At 44.9% G+C, this 23,966-nt stretch overlaps 1 protein-coding gene and 1 long non-coding RNA gene across 3 annotated transcripts; one reads left to right on the plus strand and one right to left on the minus strand.

Annotated features, from left to right (window-relative positions):
• The first annotated feature begins 5,770 nt into the window (after window positions 1-5,770).
• On the plus strand, window positions 5,771-16,516 carry LOC100697280 (histone deacetylase 2). 2 transcript variants are annotated; one of them, XM_003453010.5, is made up of 14 exons: window positions 5,771-5,964; window positions 7,491-7,603; window positions 7,696-7,813; window positions 8,091-8,165; window positions 9,230-9,368; window positions 9,511-9,652; window positions 9,904-9,996; window positions 11,524-11,632; window positions 11,744-11,884; window positions 13,183-13,291; window positions 14,187-14,317; window positions 15,386-15,541; window positions 15,648-15,705; window positions 16,145-16,516. In XM_003453010.5, exons 1-14 carry the CDS (start codon window positions 5,910-5,912, stop codon window positions 16,176-16,178), a joined length of 1,473 nt encoding a protein of 490 aa, XP_003453058.2. In that variant the 5' UTR covers window positions 5,771-5,909; the 3' UTR covers window positions 16,179-16,516. The 2 variants fall into 2 exon arrangements, with proteins under 2 accessions (XP_003453058.2, XP_005457977.1); XM_005457920.4 differs by having other exon boundaries at window positions 16,148-16,516.
• LOC112842437 (uncharacterized) lies at window positions 14,197-23,299 on the minus strand. Its single transcript, XR_003214198.1, has 2 exons — window positions 23,031-23,299; window positions 14,197-14,426 (listed from the first exon to the last, which is right to left on the minus strand). It is a non-coding gene; the product is annotated as an uncharacterized LOC112842437 (long non-coding RNA).
• Between the last annotated feature and the right edge of the window lie 667 nt (window positions 23,300-23,966).

The raw sequence follows: 23,966 nt of genomic DNA on the forward strand, positions 1-23,966 counted from the left end.
ATTTCATGTGTATTGGTGTATTTGAATATTCTTTTTGGGGGTACTAGATCAGAAATAACTGATCTGCAGACTTACGCCGTGGTTGTGATTCTGAGTGGTGGAAAGAAAGAAACTACATGGGGTACAAACCAAAACCACCATCGGTGTCTCCCTCAAGAAATGTTCTATTGATTCATGTTTCTGGACACAAACGTCCCTACATTCATTTCATATCCCTGAATATTATTTTTAATCTTGCTTTGTACACAATATTGTGGCGAGCTCAGACACGGAGGAGACAGAGGTTTCTTTGGGAGCACCCGTTTATTTACAACCGGCCCAGAACACTGCCGCTACCTCCCTCCTCAGCGCGGCAACAACAACATAACAACAAAAACAGGCGCTCTCTCCCCGGAAAACACAGTCGCCGAGAGAGCGCGTTACTCATCACCCTGACAACAGAAAACAGAACTATAATAACAAAACCCCAAAACAACCCTGACCCGCTACATAGCCCCCACCTAAGGGGTCAGTCATCCCCGACAGCCCCATTACCCCACACAAAGCCCTGTAAGTGTCCGGGTGCCTTCTTCTGGCGCACCGGCCGGTCTCGACCGGCAGGGGAAAAGTCACTCGGATCAGAACCTGGGGTGTCACCAGCATCCCCTGCCCCGGCGTCTGCCGGAGCGAGCGGTCGGTACGGTGAAAGCCTGTCCCGGTGCAACACCACCATGCGCCCTGGGCCTGGCATACGGATACGGTACACCACTTCCGTTAGCCGCTCCACGACCTCCGCCGTCCCTTGCCAGTGACTGCACAGTTTGGGGGACACTCCTCTCTTGCGAACCGGGCAGTACACCCAAACCTTGTCGCCAGGCACAAAAACCTCCCCCCGGCACTTGGTGTCGTAGGCTCTTTTCTGTCGTACTCCGGCGCTGGCCTGGGCCTGGCGGGTGTAGTCGTGAACCACCTGCAGCCGCTCCCTCAGCCTCCTGTAGTAGTCCATCTCTGGCCCACCGTCAATCTCCGGCTCGGGGGGGACCCAAACACCAGATCCACAGGCGTCCGGAGCTCCCGCCCAAACATCAAAGCGGCAGGCGTGCACTGGCTGGACTCCTGAACCGCAGTCCGATACGACCAAAGGACCAGGGGCAGATGTTGGTCCCAATCCCGCTGGTGGCGGCTGGTGAGAATGGCGAGCTGGGTAGCCAGTGTGCGGTTAAAACGCTCAACCAAGCCATCGCTTTGCGGGTAGAGCGGTGTGGTTCTTGTCTTCTCCACCCCCAGCCGCCGGCAAATCTCCCCAAAGACCTTCGATTCGAAGTTGCGCCCCTGGTCACTGTGGAGCTCAGCTGGGACCCCAAAACAGGTGAACATCTCCTCCACCAGCCTCTCTGCCGTCGTCGTCACACTCTGGTCCGGTACCGCGTAGGCCTCCGGCCACTTTGTGAAATAGTCCATCGCCACCAGCACGTACTGGTTCCCTGACTCCGTAACGGGGAAAGGCCCTAGGACGTCCACTCCCACTCGCTCCATCGGGGCCCCCACCAAGTACTGCTGAAGGGGGGCAGTGGAGCGTTGAGTGGGGCCCTTCTGCGCCGTGCAGGTGTCACAGCAGTGCACGTGAAGTTCCACATCCCGTCGACAGCCAGGCTAGTAGAACCGTCCCCTGAGGCGGCGGAGAGTTTTGGCGTTCCCATAGTGGCCTGCCCCCACCGAGCCGTGGACAAGCTCAAGCACCTGCGACCGCAGCGACCGAGGCACCAACAGCTGCAGGAGATCTCTGCCCTGACCGGGGGCCTGCCATCTCCGGTACAGGAGGCCGTCGTGGGTCTCCAGGTTGTTGTGCTGGGAGTAGTAGGCCTTCACCTCGGGCTCCTGACCCGACACCCCCGTCCAGTCTGGGCGTTGCGCCGCCTCCAGCCAGGCCCCCACCTGAACCAACGTCGCGTCGGCCTCCTGCTCCCGCTTCAGCTGCTGCATTGTCAATGGGAGCCACCCCCCTCCGCTGGCTGTGGCCTGAGCAGTAGCCACCCCCAGCACCTCCTGGGCCCGCTCCTCCTGTTGCAGACAGTAGCGGCACTCGACGGCCATGCAGGGCCGTCTGGAGAGGGCATCAGCGTTGCCATGCTGCCGACCTGCCCGATGCTGGATCTCAAAGTCGTAGCCCTGAAGGACCTCCAGCCAGCGGGCCACCTGACCTTCTGGGTGTTTGAAATTCAGGAGCCAGGTCAGAGATGCATGGTCAGTGCGCAGGAGGAACCGGCAGCCGTGCAGGTATGGCCGGAAGTGCCGCACCGCTAGCACTACGGCCAGCAGCTCCCGCCGGGTCACGCAGTAGTTGCTCTCGGCTCGCCCCAGAGCACGGCTGAAGTATGCCACCACTCGTTCTCCAGCCTCGCCCTGCTGGGAAAGGACCGCCCCGACTCCTACATTGCTAGCGTCAGTGTCCACAATGAAAGGTTGCCGGGCGTCGGGGTAGGCCAGAACTGGGGCTCTGGTGAGGGCCTCCTTCAGCTGTGCAAAAGCCGCAGTGCAGGCATCACCCCAGCCAAACAGCTGGCACTTGTCAGTCAGGCGGTGGAGGGGGCTGGCCATCATCGCAAACCCCTTGATGAACCGACGGTAGTAGGAGGCTAGGCCCAGGAAGCTCCGCAGTTCTTTGACGTTCGAGGGAGTCGGCCAGTCCCTGACCGCAGCCACCTTTGTGGAATCGGTGGCGATACCTTGAGCGCTGATCACATGGCCCAAGAACGTAGTCTCTCTCGCCAACACCCGGCACTTCGCAGGGTTGAGCCGCAGCCCAGCTCGACGGATGGCGCTGAAGACCTCGCTCAGGTGAGACAGTGCACTGTCGAAGTCGCCACCGTGCACCAACAGGTCATCCAGGTACACAACACAGCGGCTACGAGGGATGTTCACGAGCACCCTCTCCATCAGCCTCTCAAACGTCGCTGGCGCATTGCAAAGCCCAAATGGCATGACCCTGAACTGCCACAGCCCCTGTCCAATGGTGAATGCAGTCTTAGGCCTTGCTTCGGGGGCTAGCTCCACCTGCCAGTAGCCACTGCGTAGGTCGAGGGAGCTGAACCAGCTGGAGCCGGTAACGTAATCCAGGGCCTCGTCGATCCGTGGAAGCGGGTACGAGTCCTTCTTGGTGACTGCGTTCAGACAGCGAAAATCCACGCAGAACCTCAGGCTGCCATCCTTCTTCACACCAGGACTACGGGTGCCGCCCATGGGCTGTTGGACGGCTCGATCACCCCAGCCGCAGCCATCTCACGGATCTTTTCCTCCGCCACCTGCCGTTTGGAGAGGGGCAGCCGGTGCGGGTGCAGACGGATGGGTTGAGCAGAGCCGGTGTCGATGGTGTGCTGGACCAGCCCCGTCTGCCTGCAGTCTTTGTCACTGGCGGCAAAGATGTCCACATTCTCGTCCAGGAGGCACCTCAACCGCTGGCGCTGGTCAACGTTGAGACCTACGCTGCTGCGCTGCCACAGGTCACCAACAGCCTCGGTTGTCTCGGTCGAGGGAGATTTGTCGGGCTGAGAGGCCGGGGCTGAGGTGAGTAGAGATGACCCGGAGCCACCAGCACCCGAAATCTGCTGAGCGGCAGCCGCCCGACGCCTGTCTCGTCTGGCTCTGGTTCCCTCTGCTCCCTGCTTTTGACCGCACTGGAGGGCAAGAGTCTCTGTGCCAAGAGTGATAGCCCGCTTTGCGGTGTCGACGCAGGCCCCCCAGTGGGTCAGCAGATCAAGGCCGATGATGCACTGGTCTTGAATGTCAGCAAGCCAGAAGTCATGCACCAGCTCCAGATCCTTCACTCGGACCCGCAACGGTTTCTTCCCCCGCATATCAGCCCTCTCACCCGTCACCGTCATCAGCTGGGTGTCGGTGGGCGACCAACCCTTCACCAATGGCCCGGACGTTCCAGGGAGCACGCCAGGTCGTATCAGGGAAATGGTGGGGCGAACATCTCCTCCATGTTTGGGGGGGGCACCTGCTGGTTAGGTTGCGAGGTGAACACCAGCTCGGCCCTCTCAGCCTCAAGGAGCGCCTCACAGAGAGTTTGAGGCATGGCCAGGCGGACGTGTTGGCATAGTCGCTCTGGAAAACGTCCTCGCAGAAAAGCATGCAGGCTAAGCTCCTCATGGGCTGCTGCTGGGAACTCCGGGTAGCCACGACGAGCATGCAGCAACACGTCCACTGCAAAGGTGCCCAGGCTCTCCCCCGGCCGACGGCTCCGGTTGGTCAGCTGCTCTCTGCTCTGATCAGTGGAGTGCCGCTGCCCGAATCGCCTCTCGAGTGCTATGGTGAGGGCCTGGAGCTCATGCTGCTCCGACGGGGCTAGGTCAAGGAGTACCTGCAGTGCATCTCCTTCCAATGCTAGCGCTAGGTGTGTAGCAGCCTCTTCGTCGCTCCAGACATTATGCCTCGCGGCTAGCCGTACTTGTGAGAGGTAGGGCTCTAGCGGGGTTAGCCCGTTGTATTTCGGTACCTTAGCTGGCGTTGCAGGCATCACTGCTCGCTGTCGGGGGCTCGGTGTGTCGGTCGACAGAGGCAGCCCATGAAGCATTGCCCCAGCGTCTGTCGCGATGGGCCGCCGCTGCGGTGCGCTCGCGCCGTCGGGACCCGTCGGGGGACTTACATGGCTGCTCGCTTCCTCTCTCCTCGATCGCCAGCTTCCCAAGCAGCGGATGCTCTCCTCGACAGCTTGCTCCAGCCTCCGAATGTCTCTCTCCATTATGGCGAGGGTGAGCAATCCCACTTCTGACACCAATGTGGCGAGCTCAGACACGGAGGAGACAGAGGTTTCTTTGGGAGCACCCGTTTATTTACAACCGGCCCAGAACACTGCCGCTACCTCCCTCCTCAGCGCGGCAACAACAACATAAGAACAAAAAAGGCGCTCTCTCCCCGAGAGAGCGCGTCACTCATCACTATGACAACAGAAAACAGAACTATAATAACAAAACCCCTTAACAACCCTGACCCGCTACAATATCAATATTTTTTTTAAAGTAAAAATGTCTGCATTTGGAAAATGCAGGGGCAGTGGAGCAAAAAATTTACACACTACACATATAGTCATATATATCAGAGATTTCTACATTGGCATTGATTGCGTTGTATCTGAACAGTACTGTACAGGATTACCGGTGCACAAAGAATTTGGAACCACTTATGTCAAGCTATGAGAGGATTCTGTCTGCCATGATTTTCTTTAAGTGGACATTTCCCCAACTTTCACTATATAGATATATAATGTTCAGATATCAGACTTGTTAAAATGTGGTCTGGTTCTCAAAAGCCTTCCACTCAGATATAGCTCCATAACAACACTTTAACTGTGGATAAGAAGAAGAACTGATTAGTACTCTTGTACAACCTGATAAGTTAACAGCCCCAGCTCTGCCTTAAGTCCATGTGCAAATCTATACTGGCTTTTTTGATATTACTCTCTTAAAATTCCTTTAAAGCGCAGAATAAAATCAGGGCATTGCCCAAAAATGACTTTTGTGATATCTAGCACAATGCAGGAAATCAGAAAATTCTCTCTGGGATAAATATGCAACCAAACCAGGTGAAAACTGGAGAAAAAAAAATCTAATTCTAATTCTATTGCATGGTAGTAAGAAATTAATTAATGTAAAGGATAAAGCGGTGGAACTGAATTTTATGAAGCGCGTTTTTACCATGTTTCACACATCCTTGAAAGTCCATTTTACCATACTCTGGGTTGAGTGGGACTCCTCGCGGTGGGGTAAGTGGCCTACCGAAGTTGTCTGACCCGCCCCTCCCCGCCGAAGTTGCGCCTCCCATTCACCGACTTTCCGCCGTGTGTAGTTATGTGTTGATGCCGTCCATCCCATCTTCTGTCTGCTCAAGCACATTCAAACCAACTTTTTATTTCTAGAGGAACTTTTAAAATGGCTTACACGACCGCAGGTGGGACAAAGAAGAAGGTCTGCTACTACTACGACGGTATGGGACATCCTGAGCGTGTGAATGGGGAGCCCAAACTGAGCCATCTGGCAGGCTAACGCTAGCCAGCTAGTCAGTGTAGCTGCTGGTGAATGGTGAAAATAACACTAGCAAGCTAACGAGTAGGCGCTAATGACCAGCGTTTGAAAGGTCTCCGCGGTGCAAAGAGAGTATTCGTGTGTTAACTGTTAAAATGAGTAAAAGTTTTAAAAAATCACCTTACGTAAACCGAGCCAGAGAAAAGAGGAGGGCTTCGGTTAAATTAATGTTGAGAATTAGCGACACAAGCATTCATTGTCACGATTGTATAACTTTGTGCACGGGCTTTGTACACCTCGTTACCTCTGTCAAATCAAAATGATTAGGAACTGATGAGTCGACGTCAGAGTTACATTCGTGAAAATAATAAAGCAAAATGTGCCACTGTTGCACACAATTAAGTGCTCAGGCCTTATTAGAGCGTATCACCGTGTTGTCTAACATCACACTATCTCATAAGAGAAACCACTTATTTGTATTCCTCGTGTACAGGGAACATAGTTACAGTGTCTTGTCAGAGGTTTGCAGAGACTCGCAGTAAAAACTAACTTTGTTCACACATAGCCCTGCATTCAGTTTACATGTACTAGAACTCAACCGTGCATTCAGTTTTCCTCTGAATGTTTAACAGTCAAATGCTGTGTTATTGTTGTTTTTATGTTGCTTTTTATGTCTCACTAAACACAACAACCCAGTTGTTTTTTTCTCTTTTCTACTGTCCGTGCTATTCCTCTGAGGTTGCATTTGCTCTTGCACCCGTGTACTGGGTGGTTGGCTACAGCCTCGTGAACTTTATACTTTTTAATAATATTGGCAACTGAGATCAGGAGTTCATTCATAGTCTGAAGAAGGTGTAGTGAGCTATTGTAGGATAACTGCATGTGCAGGTAAAATTGAAGTAAACATCACTGTTTGACCTGCACAGTCTTGTGATCTACTTCTTGGTGGTAAGCAAACATAGTTTTCCAGTTACATTAAAAATGCTTGAATGATACTTATGGTATTACACCGTGACTGATCTTGCTGTTGTTGCCCGCTGTTGTTGTTTTGAGAAAAACTCTGTTCGCTTTCCTTTTCTGTTATTTGCTGTTCTAGCATTATGCTTGTGTCATGCTAGTTGTTAAGTTAGCAGCCACAGAATATCTCAAAGATTTAAAACAGCTAATACCTTAACATATGGGGGTTTTATTTGGTCTTTTTGTTTGGTGTTTGTGGTCACTATTAGAACAGGAACAGCCAATAATTAAGAAGGGGGAAAAAAGAAGCACAGTGCACACATTTTGCATTTTGTCAATTTTGATGAAAAATACAAAATGTGCTTTTTTATAGAATATGTAAATGAGTGACTGTGACTTGGAGTGTAAAATCTCTTTTGTTGGTCAGAGAGACCCTGAAAAGCATCCATTTTTATTTTCATTCACAGCTTCAATTAATAATTATTATCGGATGGAAATGTGTTTCTCATCTCGTTCCTTTTGTCTTTGCAGGTGACATAGGAAATTATTACTATGGACAGGGGCACCCCATGAAACCACATCGTATCCGGATGACCCACAACTTACTTCTGAACTATGGACTGTACAGGAAGATGGAGGTCTATGTATGTTTTCCAAGCATGTGACACTAAGCATACCGTAAGTTCTGGCCTTCCTTGTTGTAGTTTCCACCCAGCTGGTTTGTCTTGTGTTTCAGAGGCCACACAAAGCCACTGCAGACGAGATGACAAAATATCACAGTGATGACTACATCAAGTTCCTCCGATCCATACGACCAGACAACATGTCAGAGTTCAGCAAACAGATGCAGAGGTGTAAGTCATCGTGTCCTCTTTGGGACATTACAGAATTTTGTAAACTATTCCAAGTACGGAATACAAGGAGCTCCTCTGCTCTTCTGTTTCCATTCATACTGCTCAAACTATTTACTCAGCCAAAGAGTGTAATTGTCTGAGATGTGAACACTGAACAGTCAGGAAGTTGTGGAGTTTTAGGTTATGGTGTATGAGTAAGAAAGTTCTGTAGTAGGAATTTTGAACACCTTCCTGTTTTGGGGTTTCCTATTTATTTATGTATTTATTTACTCTGCAGTCAATGTTGGGGAGGACTGTCCGGTATTCGATGGCTTGTTTGAGTTCTGCCAACTGTCTGCTGGTGGTTCAGCTGGTAAGTTGTGCTAATGATGAATCAGATGTTGCTAAGCGGTCATATAAAAGGTCTTGATAAGTCAGTTGAGTCAAGCTATCTGAATGATTATGTTAGAGATATACTGTAAAATAGATACTCAGATCCTAACTGATACTAAAACTGATGATCGGATTAGTTACTCATTTATAGCAGTATCAGTGCCCACAGTGCTGTCTTTGCCTCTGCCAGCTGACACACTACTTCCCACAGAGCCACAGCAGACAAGCAGGAACATGCACCACGTGATGACATTCACAACACTCACAATATTTTGTGAGGAACATCAGGAAGTCATAAACCTCCTGTTTCAGCGACATTGTACCTATCTGTAACAACAGTCCTGCCTATTTGTAACATTAATAGACGCTGTCAATTTAACAGAATAACACAATTATTTGTATCTAAAAAGTCTTGTGGTTCTCAGTCATTTCTACATTGTATTTGGAAGGATAATATTCCTAGAGACATGACTGTCATTGGAATAACAGGTCAGGATTGAATCCCCTACAAGACCCTATAATAATGAATACTAATCTTGTTTTGCGTAACTTTGTGAACCACCTTTGTAATCCTGAGGATTTGGTGGGACTCCTGAAGTTCCCTCACTAAACCCCAAATCCTGCTTTGTGGTACAAGCTACAAGCACTGTGTTTGTTGACAAGTCATCAACCTGAGTAGAATGAAACATGATCTGTATAGTTAGCCCCAACCATTTTTATAAATAGTCCTCTATAAAAGGACAGACAGAAAGCTGTAACTGCTCATGTAGGACCTCATTACTGTCAGTCAAATCCTTGAGAAGCAAAGTCAGTGCAGTGGTCATTAGACTGGGGCAGCAAATTCTTTTTATTGTCACCTGTTCCTGGAGAGCACAGTTACAGGAACAAGTTCTTGGCTTTCTGTTGTCCAGCTGTTTCAGTGCCAGCCTTGACTAACAATTTTTCAGGTTATGACAACAAAGTTAGACTAAGTGATTAACTCATCAGATATATATCAGTTTCTTTACAAACCACATAATCAAACATGTTTCCTGTTCTGCACAGCTGGCTCAGTGAAGCTGAACCGACAACAGACAGACATTGCAGTGAATTGGGCAGGAGGACTCCACCATGCAAAGAAATCTGAGGCCTCAGGGTTCTGTTACGTCAATGACATTGTGCTGGCCATCCTGGAGCTGCTCAAGTGAGAATATTTCCTGCTTTGTTTCCCATCTACATATAAAAAAATCATTAAATGAAAGCAGGTGAAAGACCCATTTCTCACAACATTGTTTCTATGCAATGTTTGTACTCATCCGAGCTCTGTCTGTGGCCCTCTTTACCAGGTACCACCAGAGGGTGCTGTACATTGACATAGACATCCACCATGGAGATGGAGTGGAGGAGGCCTTCTACACAACAGACAGAGTTATGACTGTGTCCTTCCATAAATATGGGGAGTACTTCCCTGGAACTGGTGACCTTCGGGTGAGCCTTACACTTTTCCTTCAGCTGGTTACTAAGAAGTTATAATTTCTTAATTGAAAACAGCAAAACTCTGTATGATGATATCATAGGATAGTTTTGCATTTGTGTTAGTATTTATTTTTTGTTTCTGTTCATGGAAAGATATAAGGGCCTTGTTAATTTGTTGCAGCTAATACATGCATTTGTACACTGCTGAGGAGTCTATACTTTGAGATTACTCAGTATGCACTTGTTGTCGTTTTTACCTTTAGGATATTGGAGCTGGAAAAGGCAAATATTACGCTGTCAACTTCCCACTGCGGGATGGCATAGATGATGAGTCATATGAGCAAATCTTCAAGCCTGTGAGTTCCACAAACGCTTGTGTTCCACTGCAAATATAACTGACCCTTTGGAAGTCACAGCACTTCGTTTGTTCGCTCCTACCAAATGGTCTAAAAATCTGAACTGATTCAGAAGGAAATGATTAAATAGTAATATATATAATTTAGGGATGTCCGCAACTAGTTTCCCAGCTGACTAGTCGTCACTAGTCAGTACCAGACTTGCTAGTCTAATTGTTATACTTGTTGAAATTTTAATTGATGCCCAATGCTGCCATCTGCCACCATGTGGCAGATTGTTGTTGGGAAACACCATGAATCTGTCATTCTAGGCCAGTGTTAGGCAACTCTAGGCCTCAAATGCCGGTGTCCTACAGGTTTCAGATATCACCCTGGATCAACACACCTGAATCACACTACCGGGCCTCTGGGGAACTTCAAGACATATTGAGGAGGTAATTTAGCTATTTAAATAAGCTGTGTTGGATCAAGGACACATCCAAAACCTGCAGTAAACCGGCTGTTGAGGCCTGGAGTTGCCTACCCCTGATCTAGGCTAACATTATTAGAATGAGATTGCGGATACAGCTGGAGGAAATTAGCGCTCTCTGACAGGATGCGATAGGGTGATGAGTTAGGTCATTTGGGACGACTTCAGAGTAGAGTCGGTACTCCTCCATATCGAAAGGAGATGGCTAAGGCTGTCGCGTCCGGGGTAAGGTGTTCCGGCTGGGCGTTTATCTGGGACATGCTTGAGAGATTACGTCTGGGAATGGCTAAAAGTTTCCTGGATAAGCTGGAGGAGGTGGCGAGAGGGAGGTCTGGGCTTCCCTGCTGCTGCCCCCACGACCCAACTTTTGATTTTCTTAGTTTTAGACTAGTCGGGTAGTCTAATTTTTTTTCCCACGACTAGTTGTCTAAGAAATTATTCACCAGGAGCATCTCTAATATAATTAATAATTAAATATATTGTTGGGGGAAAAAAACAACAGATAAAATAATTGTATTTTCCAAGGGAAATCAATAGAGAATTATCATGTTGTCTTTTAGCTCATTGTTCTGATTTTAATTCTAGCTACAGCAGGCAATTCAGATCTAAAGTACTGTTGTCACATAGGAGACAGATAGCTAGACTCTTGTTTTTTTATTGATGCTTGCAGCTGGGACTCACTCCTTCTTTTCAGATGGACAATTTGTGTATCTAGTGGGAATCTCTTGAAACGGCGTTACGCAGCATTACAGTGCAATAGTAGTGATATGTTTTTATCCAGTGACACAGCGTAAGTCAAATATTAGCACAAAATTAGCTTAGGCAGTGTTTTCACAAGCATGTTCTTGCAAAATGCTGTGCTTTATTGGAAGATGTTGAAGCAGCCCCCTTCTTAGATACAAAATTTTTGTTGCATGGCTCTTGCTCTTAGATGCACACAGGCTTGTGTCGTCATTATGTTTAAAAGAAATTATGGTGCTTCCTTACGTCAAAACAATTAGAGATAAATATAAAGGTGTTGACAAGGAGTCACAGATTTTTCTACTTTGATTGCATAGGTGATGGCTAAGGTGATGGAGATGTACCAGCCCAGTGCTGTGGTTCTTCAGTGTGGTGCAGACTCACTCTCAGGAGACCGCCTCGGCTGCTTTAACCTCACCATCCGAGGTAAACATACACAGTACAGTAATGCTGAATGATGTAATGAAGTGATGTCATAAACCATGCTGAATGTCTTGCATTTTGTGTGTTTTTTTCTGGGTCTTTTATTCCTAAAAGGGCATGCCAAATGTGTGGAATACATCAAGTCATTTAACCTGCCACTGCTCATGCTGGGTGGAGGAGGATACACCATTCGAAATGTGGCCCGATGCTGGACCTATGAGACAGCTGTGGCTCTGGACACTGACATCCCTGACGGTTAGTCACTTTTTCCATGTCAGTGAATGACAGTAGTTAAAATTGTCTTGGATCTCTTTGCTTTCTTTGTCATACAAGAAAAAAAGCTAAGTGTCAATCTGGTTGACCGAACTGACAGTTAATAGGTGTCCTACGTTAATAAAAAGAGCGATTAGTTTAACTCGCCACATCATTGAGGTGACCAGGGCCGTTGTTTGTCACTGACTCTTTTCATAGCTTCAATGAACAGAATTTCTAGGTGCAGCCCATGGTTAGAGGGTCTCAAGTTCAGGGGTCTCAGAATAACCTCTCTGCTTTTTGCAGATGATGTGGTTTTGTTCATTTCATCAAGCTATGACCTCCAGCTTGCACTCGGGTGGTTTGCAACTGAGTTTGAAGTTAGTTGAGATGAGAACGAGCACCTTGAAGTCTGAGGCCATGTTTCTCAGGTGGAATTGAATTGAAAATTGAACTGATGGTTGGACAGATCCAACAGGGTTAACACACACATACAGTCCATATGGTTAGCTTAAATTTGGGTGCTATCTATTTAGGGCAGCAGTGTTTTATAGCACTTTTTGTTGCGATTTTGTTGAGTAGTTGTGCACACCACTTACCTGATATATTATCTAATTATTACTTAAAGTAGAGCCTGCTGAGGCTGAAATAATCTGGGTGTATAAAGACCTCTATAGCCACTCTTGATCTCTGTGTGAAGTTAGAGACTGCGGGCTACATTAGCAGTTACTAGCTTCTTAAGAATTGGTGCCAGAGGAGTGTACTATGCTTGCCATAGACAAGCTTGACTCAACGAAGCCTAAAACACAAAATAAATATGACTGCAGGACCATATGTATATTCTTTTTAAATTTTGCAGGTATAGATCAAATAAGTGGAGCATGTTAAACAGTGATGCTGGTCATTTAAAGTTTAATGTGTGTGTCTGTAGCCTGCAGTGTGGGGCTTGGTGGAGGTGATGGAGTATTTAGTTAACTTCACCTCAGGGAAGGGCCAACCTGCTTCCTGCCTTTGCTCACAAGGAGCTGAGTCAGCAGACTGTCAGATTTCCACATAAAGAGGGGGGATGTAATCAGAGCGTGGAATGGGACAGCAGTTCTCTTAACGGGATTTTGGCACATTAACTAACCTCCCTACACATTTCTCTTCATCTTGCCCTCACTCATGATCAGTGTAGGTTATAAAGCTTCAATAAATCTTAACAGGTGTGGTAGCACCCCTTTTTCTTTTAAAGTGATTCCTCATTTGACAGATTTCCTCCAGCAGTTTTTTTTCTCATCTCATTGATGTTTCTGTTGTAGAACTACCATACAATGACTACTTTGAGTACTTCGGGCCTGACTTCAAGCTCCACATCAGCCCCTCCAACATGACCAACCAGAACTCACAGGAATACATGGACAAAATCAAGTATGTCAAATGTGAAACTATTTGTTTTCTTTCTAGAACTGCCAGAATTCCAAGCCTAGAACTGCTGGAGATTTGCAATAATTGTGGAAAAAGATTGTTATTGACAAGTTAAAAATACATTTTGGACAGTGTGGTATTAGTTTAATTAAACTAAAGAAGGAATGAAAGCAGATTGAACTTAGAAAGCTGACCTCACAGTTGGCTAACTAAATAAGAAACATGCTAATAAATGAATTGTTGTAAAAGTTAGATAGTCACCGTCCACAACTGGACCAGCAGCTTCTCCACTGTCCACGGTGCTCCACCTCAGTTCATAGTCCTTCACCTCCTCGGCGCTGCTTCTCAGGCCTGAAACCCTGAGACCCATCCAGTTCGGTTGCTGTGCTCCAGATTTGACTCTTTATTTGCTCAGATTAGTTCTCCACCCTCTGGATTCTCTGCTCATTTCATTTCCCCTGCTCCTCCGCACAGCCAACAATCTGCCCAATATTCCACACATTCAGACACACACTCTCCACACGCTGACGCCTCTGCCTGGCAAAACATCTATCACCGACCCATTCAGTTCTACAGTCATTATTCCCCTTATATATTAATCTGTCAGTCAACTCTAGTTAACTGTACTTATATCAGCCTTCATATCAATTCAGCTTTTTCAGTTCTATTTTATTCTGTTCTATTTATCACTGAAACACAACAACATAGATTCGAGGTTCTTTAAGACCCACAATAACAGGCAGAAAATGTTGACTTGCTATGAGCAAGCAGCAGTGGAAAGGAAACAACCACCTTCACATTACAATGTCAGAATGTTGCTAGGCTAGAAAAGTGATGTACAACAACAATTGATTAATAAAGAAATTGAAATGCAGATGATCAGTATGTGACTTTGCAGGCAGCGGCTGTTTGAGAACCTGCGGATGCTGCCTCATGCTCCAGGGGTTCAGATGCAAGCCATCCCGGAGGATGCCGTCCCAGACGACACAGTGGATGAGGACACAGAGGATCCTGACAAACGCTTGTCCAGTAAGACCGTCTTTCGTTTTCACACAGCAGCATCGGCTTCTGTGGCGTACGTTGCATCTTTTGTTATAGCTTCTTTGGCAAGCCTCTTTCTGTCGTCTGCAGTTATTTTCTAAGACAAGATGGGGGAACAGGCACAAAACAGAGAAATAAGAAAAGCCTTCTGAGACACAAAGTGGCAAACAAGGTGGAAATTAAGATAGAGCGGGATGTTATCAGTGCAGTTCTGCAGTATCTTCATTTCTGCATTGTAGCCTGTACCACATTAGCCTTACGGTCCCATTACTCTGGCTCTCAACTTATGAAATGATCAAAAATGTTTTGGATCAAAGGGTGAAGAACAGTATTGAGTGTGAACACTAAAATTGGAAAATGCCTGCAGTGTTTACCCAGACATGTTTGTCCTTTTAATAATTTAGACCAGGGGTCAGCAACCTGGGCACTCGTGCCATAGCTGGCACGCGAAGGGTTAACTGATGGCATGACACGACACGCAGTGAATTAATCTGAGAAGGTGCATTAAAAATAAATGGCTGGGCCACCGGTGCACATCGCAAATTAGCTCGCATAGACACATTAGTTTTGCCGCTTCTTAATGACGGTATCTTAGCTAACAACCCCAACTACCAGATTCAACTTTTAATTGGCTAAAAATCACTTAGCCTACCGGTCATAGGGATGTTGAAATTTCCACATTCAGACACTTCAAATGCTTCAGGAGCTGTCTGCTCAGCGCAACATCAGCACCACGGCAATACACACAAATACAATACTGCACTATGCCAACATCTGCGAACAAAAATAGTTCAATAAAGTTGTTCTATATAGTGTGTAACTGTCTATATAGAGTGTTATTAAATTTATTGCTAATGCAATGGTTGATATGGCACAATGGCCTCTGGGGAAATTTTAGATGGCACTCATCATCAGAAAGGTTGCCGATGTAGTGTAAAGGTTGCCGTGGATGTAAAACTGTTGATTAGAAGTCAGCAGTGGTGCAGTGGTCAGAGCATGTGCTCAGGTGTGATGGACAGAAACTGTTTTTCACCAGAGTTTGGTGTTTGATTGCAGTCCGTGCTACAGATAAGAGAATAGCCTGTGACGAAGAGTTCTCCGACTCTGAGGACGAAGGGGAGGGAGGCAGGAGGAACACAGCCAATCACAAGAAAGGAGCTAAAAGGCCCAGAGTGGACGAGGACAAACAGGAAGGAGAGGAGAAGAAAGCTGGTTGGTTACTTTGATGCTTTCTTGGTTGTTGTTATTAACAGTGTAATGATGTGTAACGCTGGGTGTGATTAAAAGGTTTCTTTCTTCACCATTTGTCCCACCTTAGATATAAAAGAAGAAGAGAAGACAAAAGACAGCAGTGCTGAGAAGACTGACTCAAAGAGGTGAATGTTTGAATTCATTCACACACTGTGCTCTTGCTCCTTTTTAAATGCAGTTTCTGCATGCTTTTTCAAACTGAGTATGAGGTTGTGTTGTGCATGACAAGCAGGGCTTTTATATGCACAAATCTGATTAGGGTACAATACTTCAAAGATGTGGAGAGACTCTGGGATTGTTTTCATTTGTCATGAAGTTATTTTTACTGTGACATCAAAACACAAAAGATGCTTCAGAAACTCAAGTGAAAGTCATATTGGGCAAACCAAAGCGCCAGTGCAGTCAGCTGTTGCTCTGATCCTGAGCTGTACCTTGCATTCAGTTCTCAACCACTGGGCTACCACAGTATGTGCACACATTAGTAGCCTGTTGTTCTCATGTTATATGTAGCCAGTACTTAACTCATCACTGTTGTTTAAACTGACCGATTTCTTTCTTCCTCAGCAGTGTGAAAACCGAACAGACCAGCAGTACCTAAAGTGTTCTTATCCAAAGGTCTTAACTGGTGCTCTCCAGCTTCGAGGATCCTGCACTTCCCCGAAACACCATTAAGAAGCATTATATTTATTATGACTCTTCGTTTTCTACTTGTAAATTGTCTTTGTGTTGTGTGTCAGTGGTTATCCTGAATTCAGCCCTTGAATTTGCCAGATTTGATGCTCTTTAAACTATGTGAATCCAATGTGCTTAATCTTCTGAATCAACTCTTTTGTCTTTAACGAGGGCTTAAACCCTTACATGAACCTGTAATGATTTTACAGCTGAATTTTGATATTTTGTTTTTGTCAATAAAACTTTTTATACTGTTGTCTTTGAGATTGTTGCTGCAGCTCATCCCAGATTCATGTTCTGAACATGTTCAGCCACAAGGGGGCTTTCTAACCCAGGAAAAGGCATCACAGTACATGCAATTTATTTCCCAGACACAGGTGGAATGAAGGATTATTACTGGCATGCATATGTAATACATGTAATGCATAGCTTTCATACAGTGTTGCTGTGATGGAAGCCCACCTCAGTAACTAGGAGTAACTAGTGACCCAATAAAAAGAACTTGGTTATTTTCATTCAGCTTCTTCATTCATATAACAAGCTAAATGAAAAGGAAGTATTGACCACTTGTCAGTTTCCGGTCTATTATAAATATTTTGTTCATAGTTCTCAGAAGTGGTTTTACGGAATAGTATGAATAGTGAATTGCGTATCCATTTTTGCTGGACAACAGCCTACAGTTGTTTGTTGTAATTTTCAACGAGTCTTGCGCATGTGTCCTGAGCAATCCCAGGTTTTGACAAATCTCTCAGGCTCCTCCATATTTGATGGTCTTCTGGCATGTACCTTGCTCTTTAGTTCAAAACTCCCTGAAAAGCCTTCAGTTGATCCAAAATGTTGCAGCAAGAGTACTGACAGGGACTAGAAAGAGAGAGCATATTTCTCCTATACTGGCTTCACTTCATTGGCTCCCTGTTAAATCCACAGTTGAATTTAAAATTCTTTTCCTTACATACAAGGTCTTAAATAATCAGGCCCCATCTTATCTTAATGATCTTATAGTACCATATCACCCCATTAGAGCACTTCGCTCTCAGACAGGGCTCACTTGTAGTTCCTAATATTTAAAAGTAGAATGGGAGGCAGAGCCTTCTTATCAGGCCCCTCTTCTGTGGAACCAGCTTCCATTGTGGATTCGGGAGGCAGACACCATCTCTACTTTTTAGTTTAGGCTTTCTTCCTGTTAAAAGGGAGTTTTTCCTTCCCACTGTCGCCAAAGCACTTGGTCATAGGTGGTCATCTAATTTGGGGGGGTTTCTCTGTTTTCTTTGTGTTATTGTAAGGTCTTTACCTTCCAGTATACAGTATCTTGAGCCAACTGTTGTTGTGTTTTGGCGCTATATAAGTAAAACTGAACTGAGGTCACCTGGGGAGTTTCAAAGGGGGTTTAAGTCAGGGGTTGGTGCAGGCTGGTCAGTAATGTGTGACTTTAACCTTGACCCAATTTTCATTAAAGTTAAATCAGTTCAAGCTGGTTTTTGATATCAACCATCACATAACATTTGAAGTGAAATATTAAAAACTGGACGGGAGCCTGCTAACAAATAGACAAATGGAACCGAGTTGATAACCCCTTCCTTTTGGAGGGAGGAAAATTGGTTTGCTACTACATATCTGACACATTCCTCAATTAATCTCAAATATTGAATCAAGTGTGATGGCCTAGAGCAGGGGTCGGCAACCCGCGGCTCCGGAGCCGCATGCGGCTCTTTAGTCCTTATAGTGCGGCTCCGCGTGGTTTGGGAAAATAAATTAGAAGTATTTCGCTGAAGTGTATTTTATTTATGTTAGTTCTTTTAAACTTGTAGTTCTAAATTGGAAGATTATTGTGATATTGAAATATAAATATAAAATTATATTCTATTATTTTTTCCTTGCTCAAAATAAGAGTCACACTCGCGGAAGCTGGTATTCCCGCCGAAACACCGTGCATTTATCGAGACTTTCAACCCCAGGTAGGCCAATTATGGATCTTCGGACCCACATTATGTCAGCAGCTCCACCGTGAACTATGTTAAAGACAAACACTGCTCACGCCTCACAGACGACAGATGACAGCTTACAGTCCTGCGTAAACTGACTTCGCACAGCACCAATTAGCAGACGCTGTGAGCAGAGGTTCAGGATCAGAAGTCCCATTGTAAACACATCACGGCAGACCCGACGATGTTTGCATGAACGCGCTTTTCAGCATCTCTTTATTGACCACTTTTCACACACGGTTGCTGTACGCATAGAGCCGGCTGTAGCTTCGCAGCTCACAGCCCGACACACACCACCAACAACAACAGCAGAGAGAGCACAGACTTTAAGGCGGCGAGGCGTGATTGCGGGTGCCGCTCAGGTGCGTCCGCCTCCCCTGCAGCGGCGCTGCAGACCACGCCTCCCTTATATAAAGCCCAAAGGCGATATAAGGGAGGCGGCTCACAACAGTTTTTGTTTGCTACATGGATCATTTTAGTTCAGCTGGGTGTCTTTGCTTTTGTTATATTTCTTTAAGAGTTCAAAATGTGTTGATTACATAAATAAAATGTAATTTTCTCTGTAGCACTTCATGGATTTCATAAGCAGCACACCTTAGTTGTTCACACAAAGGTAGAAAACAATATATACAGTGTTATCTTCATTTTAGATGTCAAAAAGTATTTGCGGCTCCCAGTGTTTTCTTTTGCGTGGAAACCGGGTCCAAGTGGCTCTTTGGGTGTAAAAGGTTGCAGACCCCTGGCCTAGAGAGTTATTTATTCCATTGGATAACCAATGGCGCTAACAGATTTTTCCCCAAATTCAAAGAGATCGATCTTTTCAATATGAACTTTGCTTTGTGAAAATCTAAAAATAGAAATACACTCTTTCTTGAATTATTTTACTATAATAAAGACGCTCGAATACCAGCCTAATATCATTGTTATTATTATTATTCTTACAAATCCTGACTATGAAATCCTCATGCCTTCCTTCAGCCCTCACAAATATAGCCCATAACAGAATCTTATAATCAGTGTTTAGCAGAGCGATTGGTCTTAAATTGTCTTTGGCAGATTTAGTAACTGTTTCAAGCCCAGCATCCATTCTTTTCTTCTCTGCATATTCTTATAGTGCCAGATATAAGAGGGATCTTAGTTCCTTCCCAAAGATAAGGCCATAATCCCGTCTGTCCCTCGAGAACTGTTTAAAGCCATTTTCATGTCTGCTGAGCTCAGTTCCTCAATTTCAAGCTCTGACTCACGCAGATGTTTAAAGGAATCCTCAATACACAGGATGATGTTCTGAATCTTATCAAACACAAACTAGAGTAATAACTAATAAGAGAATCAGTAGTGTAATCAGCTGCAGTCTGCTATATTACAAGTGGTGTGAACGTTCAGGATATTGCCAGTGCTATGGTATTTAAGAGAATATTGAGTGAATGGATGTTTTATGGGCACACATTATGAAGTAATGAGAGGTTATGATGTGCTGTTTAGTGCAGCCTTGTTGAACTAATTGTAGCCTAGAAAAAAAATGAATAGAAAAAGTACTCTTGCTTGATTTAAAATGACTCATCGAGACTTTTTCTGCCTGTGCTTTTGAGACAATATGCTAACTTGCAGGAATATCAGCAGGTGTTACATCATATTCATTGGTAAAGTCGTTGTTGTTTGTCATTACATGTTTCCAGTAGTCTGGTGCCTCAAGGTTCACACTCTACATTCATTGAACCAATCGTCCTCCGCGTTGCATGGTTTAATTCTGTTCTCTCCGTCATTCTCCCTTTCAGACTTTCTTTCATGCCACCTACCTCATCCTCATCTACATCTCAGACAGCCCAGCCAGAGTCCTATTCAATACTGGAATAGTATTGAAAAGCCTTCAATTAATCCAAAATGCTGCAGCAAGAGTACTGACGGGGACTAGAAAGAGAGACCATATTTCTCCTGTATCGGCTTCCCTTCATTGGCTTCCTGTTAAATCCAGAATTGAATTCAAAACCCGTCTCCTCACATACAAGGTCTTAAATAATCAGGCACCATCTTATCTTAATGACCTTGTAGTACCATATCACCCCATTAAAGCACTTCACTCTCCCACTGCAGGCTTACTTGTTGTTCCTAGAGTATTTAAAAGTAGAATGGGAGGGAGAGCCTTCAGTTTTCCGGCCCCTCTTCTGTGGAACCAGCTTCCAGTTTGGATTCGGGAGACAGACACTATCTCTGCTTTTAAGATTAGGCTTAAAACATTCCTTTTTGCTAAAGCATATAGTTAGGGCTGGACCAGGTGACCCTGAATCCTCCCTTAGTTATGCTGCAATAGGTGTAGGCTGCTGGGGGACTCCCATGATGCATTGAGTTTTTCCTTTTCAGTCACCTTTTTCACTCATTATGTGTTAATAGACCTCTTTGCGTTGAATCATACTTATTGTTAATCTCTGTCTCTCTTCCACAGCATGTCTTCTATCCTGTCTTCCTTCTCTCACCCCAACCGGTCGCAGCAGATGGCCGCCCCTCCCTGAGCCTGGTTCTGCTGGAGGTTTCTTCCTGTTAAAAGGGAGTTTTTCCTTCCCACTGTCGCCAAAGTGCTTGCTCATAGGGGGTCATTTGATTGTTGGGTTTTTCTCTGTATGTATTATTGTGTACAATATATAGCGCCTTGAGGTGACTGGCGCTATATAAATAAAATTGAATTAAATTACTGGGGGAGTATCCTTGTCTTTACAGGACCCATATCCTGACATAATCTTTAACAACAAAAAAACAAGGGAAAGTTTCATGATGATGTCAGATATCTGTAGAGATGTTCTGTTTCAGAGAAATTTCAAACTCGATGTGTGTCTATATATGTTGATTGTTTTTAGTTAACAAGTTTAGTTTAGGGTTAACTCCACATCTTATTAAATTTCTTTCCTCTGGACTTATTTTTTTCAGCATTCATCATTCATTACACAAACTTCCTTTTCAATCTCTTTTCTGTTACTGTCTAATTTTTGCTGCTGCTGTGAGCTGATCAAAAACGGACCTGTCCATTTCACATCAAAGGCACCATCTGAGAATTCTTCTTTGTATCTCTGAGCAGGTTCTCAGTTATCCAGGTCATGGTAGCCTAAGGAGATTGGAAAGAAAGCCACTGGACTTCTTTTAAGTTTCCGGATAGGAGGTGAAACATAGTCAAGAAGCTCAAAGAAGTCCAGTCACTTTTTTCCCAAGCTCCTTAGTCCTCGTTGTGTCGCTCAAATAGATAGATATGACTGGTTGCTAGAAGTTTCAACGTTTGAGGAAGATTCATCACCTATATGAACAGAACTATATTATATTGTGTACTATATACAAAAAATATATGTGTATTGAAATGCATGTATGCATATTCAGGTGTGTGTGTGTGTGTGTTTTGATCTAAATGTGTGTACTGAGATCTGTGTGTGCGTATTCAGATTAGGGAGTTTGTAAATAAACCTGTAGGCGTGCACAGATATCAGTCACAGTTCTCTCAGCCTTACAATTGGCTATTGTTTTTACACCTGACCTTTGTTATATAGCTGCTGTGGCAGATCCACAAATGCATGTAGTGATCTACAAATGCAGACAGTTATCTTTCAGTTAGGGTTTTATTATCCCTGAGCTCAGGCTCACACACTCAGGTTTCCAGCAATGCTTAGAACGTACCAATATATGTGGCGTATTAACAGCTATATGATTAGGCTCCATCCTTGTTGTGGTTTAGAGAGTTGTTATTACGTCCAATGATGATAAGGCTAACCACGGTAGCATTCCCATTAAAAGAAAACTGCATTACTGAAAATTAAATTTTGTGGATGTGGCCTGTGTCCTCAGTTCAAAGTACATAAGGTATAAAATGTACTAATATCCATGGATTATATAACACTGCTGTAAAAATGTAATTTGACATTGAAGAATGTGATTTATTCAAGATCTGTATTCTAATTAAATCCACAGATGAAGGATCAGTTCAGTCAATAAAGCAAATACCAATCTGTTAGGGTTTTTTTTATTGTTGTATTTTATCAGTAAGTTTTGCATAAAACTTATGCAAATATGTAAAATTAAAATTATTTACTTAAAAATTTGTAAATAAAAGTTAAGTTAAGGTCTCTATGTAAGTTATTACATAACTTACATAGAGACCTTTCCTTTCACTTCATTCATGATCTAGTGATGTGTGATTAAGTAAAGGTTTAAATCTCATAAAATATACATTTAGTATATTTGTAAATGATGATCACTGTTCTACTCTACTTGAGCACTGTGTTTCATACAACATCCCTATTTCACACCTGTTCACATAGCCAGTGTTTGAGTGCCTAAGTGCTTTCTAACATTCACACTCCAATGGGCACACTGGAGAGCAACTCAGAGTTCAGCATCTTGCCCAAGGATGTCAGACTGGAGCAAGCAGGGATCAAACCACCAACCTTCCAATTAGTAGATAGGTCAGTCCACATATGATTCCCTGTGTATGGAAGTTCAGAAGTCTTGTCGGTTCTCTGTGGTTCTTCGTGGTGTTACAGCGGGGTGGCCAGGTCGAGTGAATGGACCCAAATGCAGATACAGACAGAGGCCCAGATTTGAAAGTGATAACCAAGCTTTATTTACAGAAAATGTTGCAGTGCTTAGAATACCACACATAAACTGTGAGCCTGAACGCAGGCTTCAAGGAATGGTGGACATAAAGTGAGAGCTAAAGGGGAATTTGGTGGTTCAAATCGTGGTGCTCTGAGTCACTGTAACAGAGGGATACAACCAGTGTCTTGTCAGAATAGAGAACTTCGTTAATTTTAGCGTCTTACTGGTTAGCAGGTGGAGCACAGCGTGGGGGAGACGGTCAGAGAGGTCCAGGTGAGTATCCTGTTGGTGGTGAGTCCAGACAGAATGATCCAGAGAATCCTGGAGCACGAGCATGAATTGTGGCTGTGAAGTACCGAGAAGATCTGCATGTCTGTTATCCTGTCTTCCTTCTCTCACCCCAACCAGTCGCTGCAGATGGCCGCACCTTCCTGAACCTGGTTCTGCCGGAGGTTTCTTCCTGTTAAAAGGGAGTTTTTCCTTCCCACTGTTGCCAAAGTGCTTGCTCATAGGGGGTCATATGATTGTTGGGTTTTTCTCTGTATGTATTATTGTAGGGTCTACCTTACAATATAAAGTGCCTTAAAGCGACTGCTGTTGTGATTTGGCACTGTATAAATAAAATTGAATTGAATTGAAGATCAGCGTCCAGGTGAGCGTGAGTATTGTCGTGGAGAAATGAGGATCCGAGGGATCACTAAAACACAGGGAGAGAAACGAGGTAAGCGTGATGCGATCACTATGAACGCACAAGATTACTTGCCGGGCTTTCACTAACAAAAGTTAGCAGAAGATCTGGAGAAGACTTAAATACCGGTAACCAAATCACCACCAGGTGCGGACAGCAGTCGGTCTGAAGAGACTCCACCTGTTACCCCTCCCTTTGTTATGTGGTGTGTCTATGTTGTCTCTGCTTCTGTTCCATTATTGTGTTGTCCCTCACACCTGCCTGTATCCCACTTTTGCATATCTGTGCTCTGAGACTGTTTATTCTAGTGTTTTATTCCTGTTTGTACATGTACTTTAGATTAATTGACATTAAATGCTTGTTTCAGTTACTCCTACCTTTTGTGTCTCTCAAACTGGGTCCACAAATACAGACCCCACACAGCCAACACTAATTTGTTAGTCTATGTAATGTTGATGGAAATTTGCCCCCT

The sequence above is a fragment of the Oreochromis niloticus genome, linkage group LG15, assembly GCF_001858045.2.
Source record: "Oreochromis niloticus isolate F11D_XX linkage group LG15, O_niloticus_UMD_NMBU, whole genome shotgun sequence".
In the NCBI taxonomy this organism is placed as follows: Eukaryota; Metazoa; Chordata; class Actinopteri; order Cichliformes; family Cichlidae; genus Oreochromis; species Oreochromis niloticus.

Excerpts from the sequence above, each read along its gene's own strand:
- LOC100697280 (XM_003453010.5), top strand. The coding sequence starts at position 5,910 with ATGGCTTACACGACCGCAGGTGGGACAAAGAAGAAGGTCTGCTACTAC. Across the intron at positions 8,166-9,229 it reads GTCTGCTGGTGGTTCAGCTG|CTGGCTCAGTGAAGCTGAAC; the intron begins GTAAGTTGTGCT and ends TGTTCTGCACAG. Across the intron at positions 15,706-16,144 it reads GAGAAGACTGACTCAAAGAG|CAGTGTGAAAACCGAACAGA; the intron begins GTGAATGTTTGA and ends TTTCTTCCTCAG.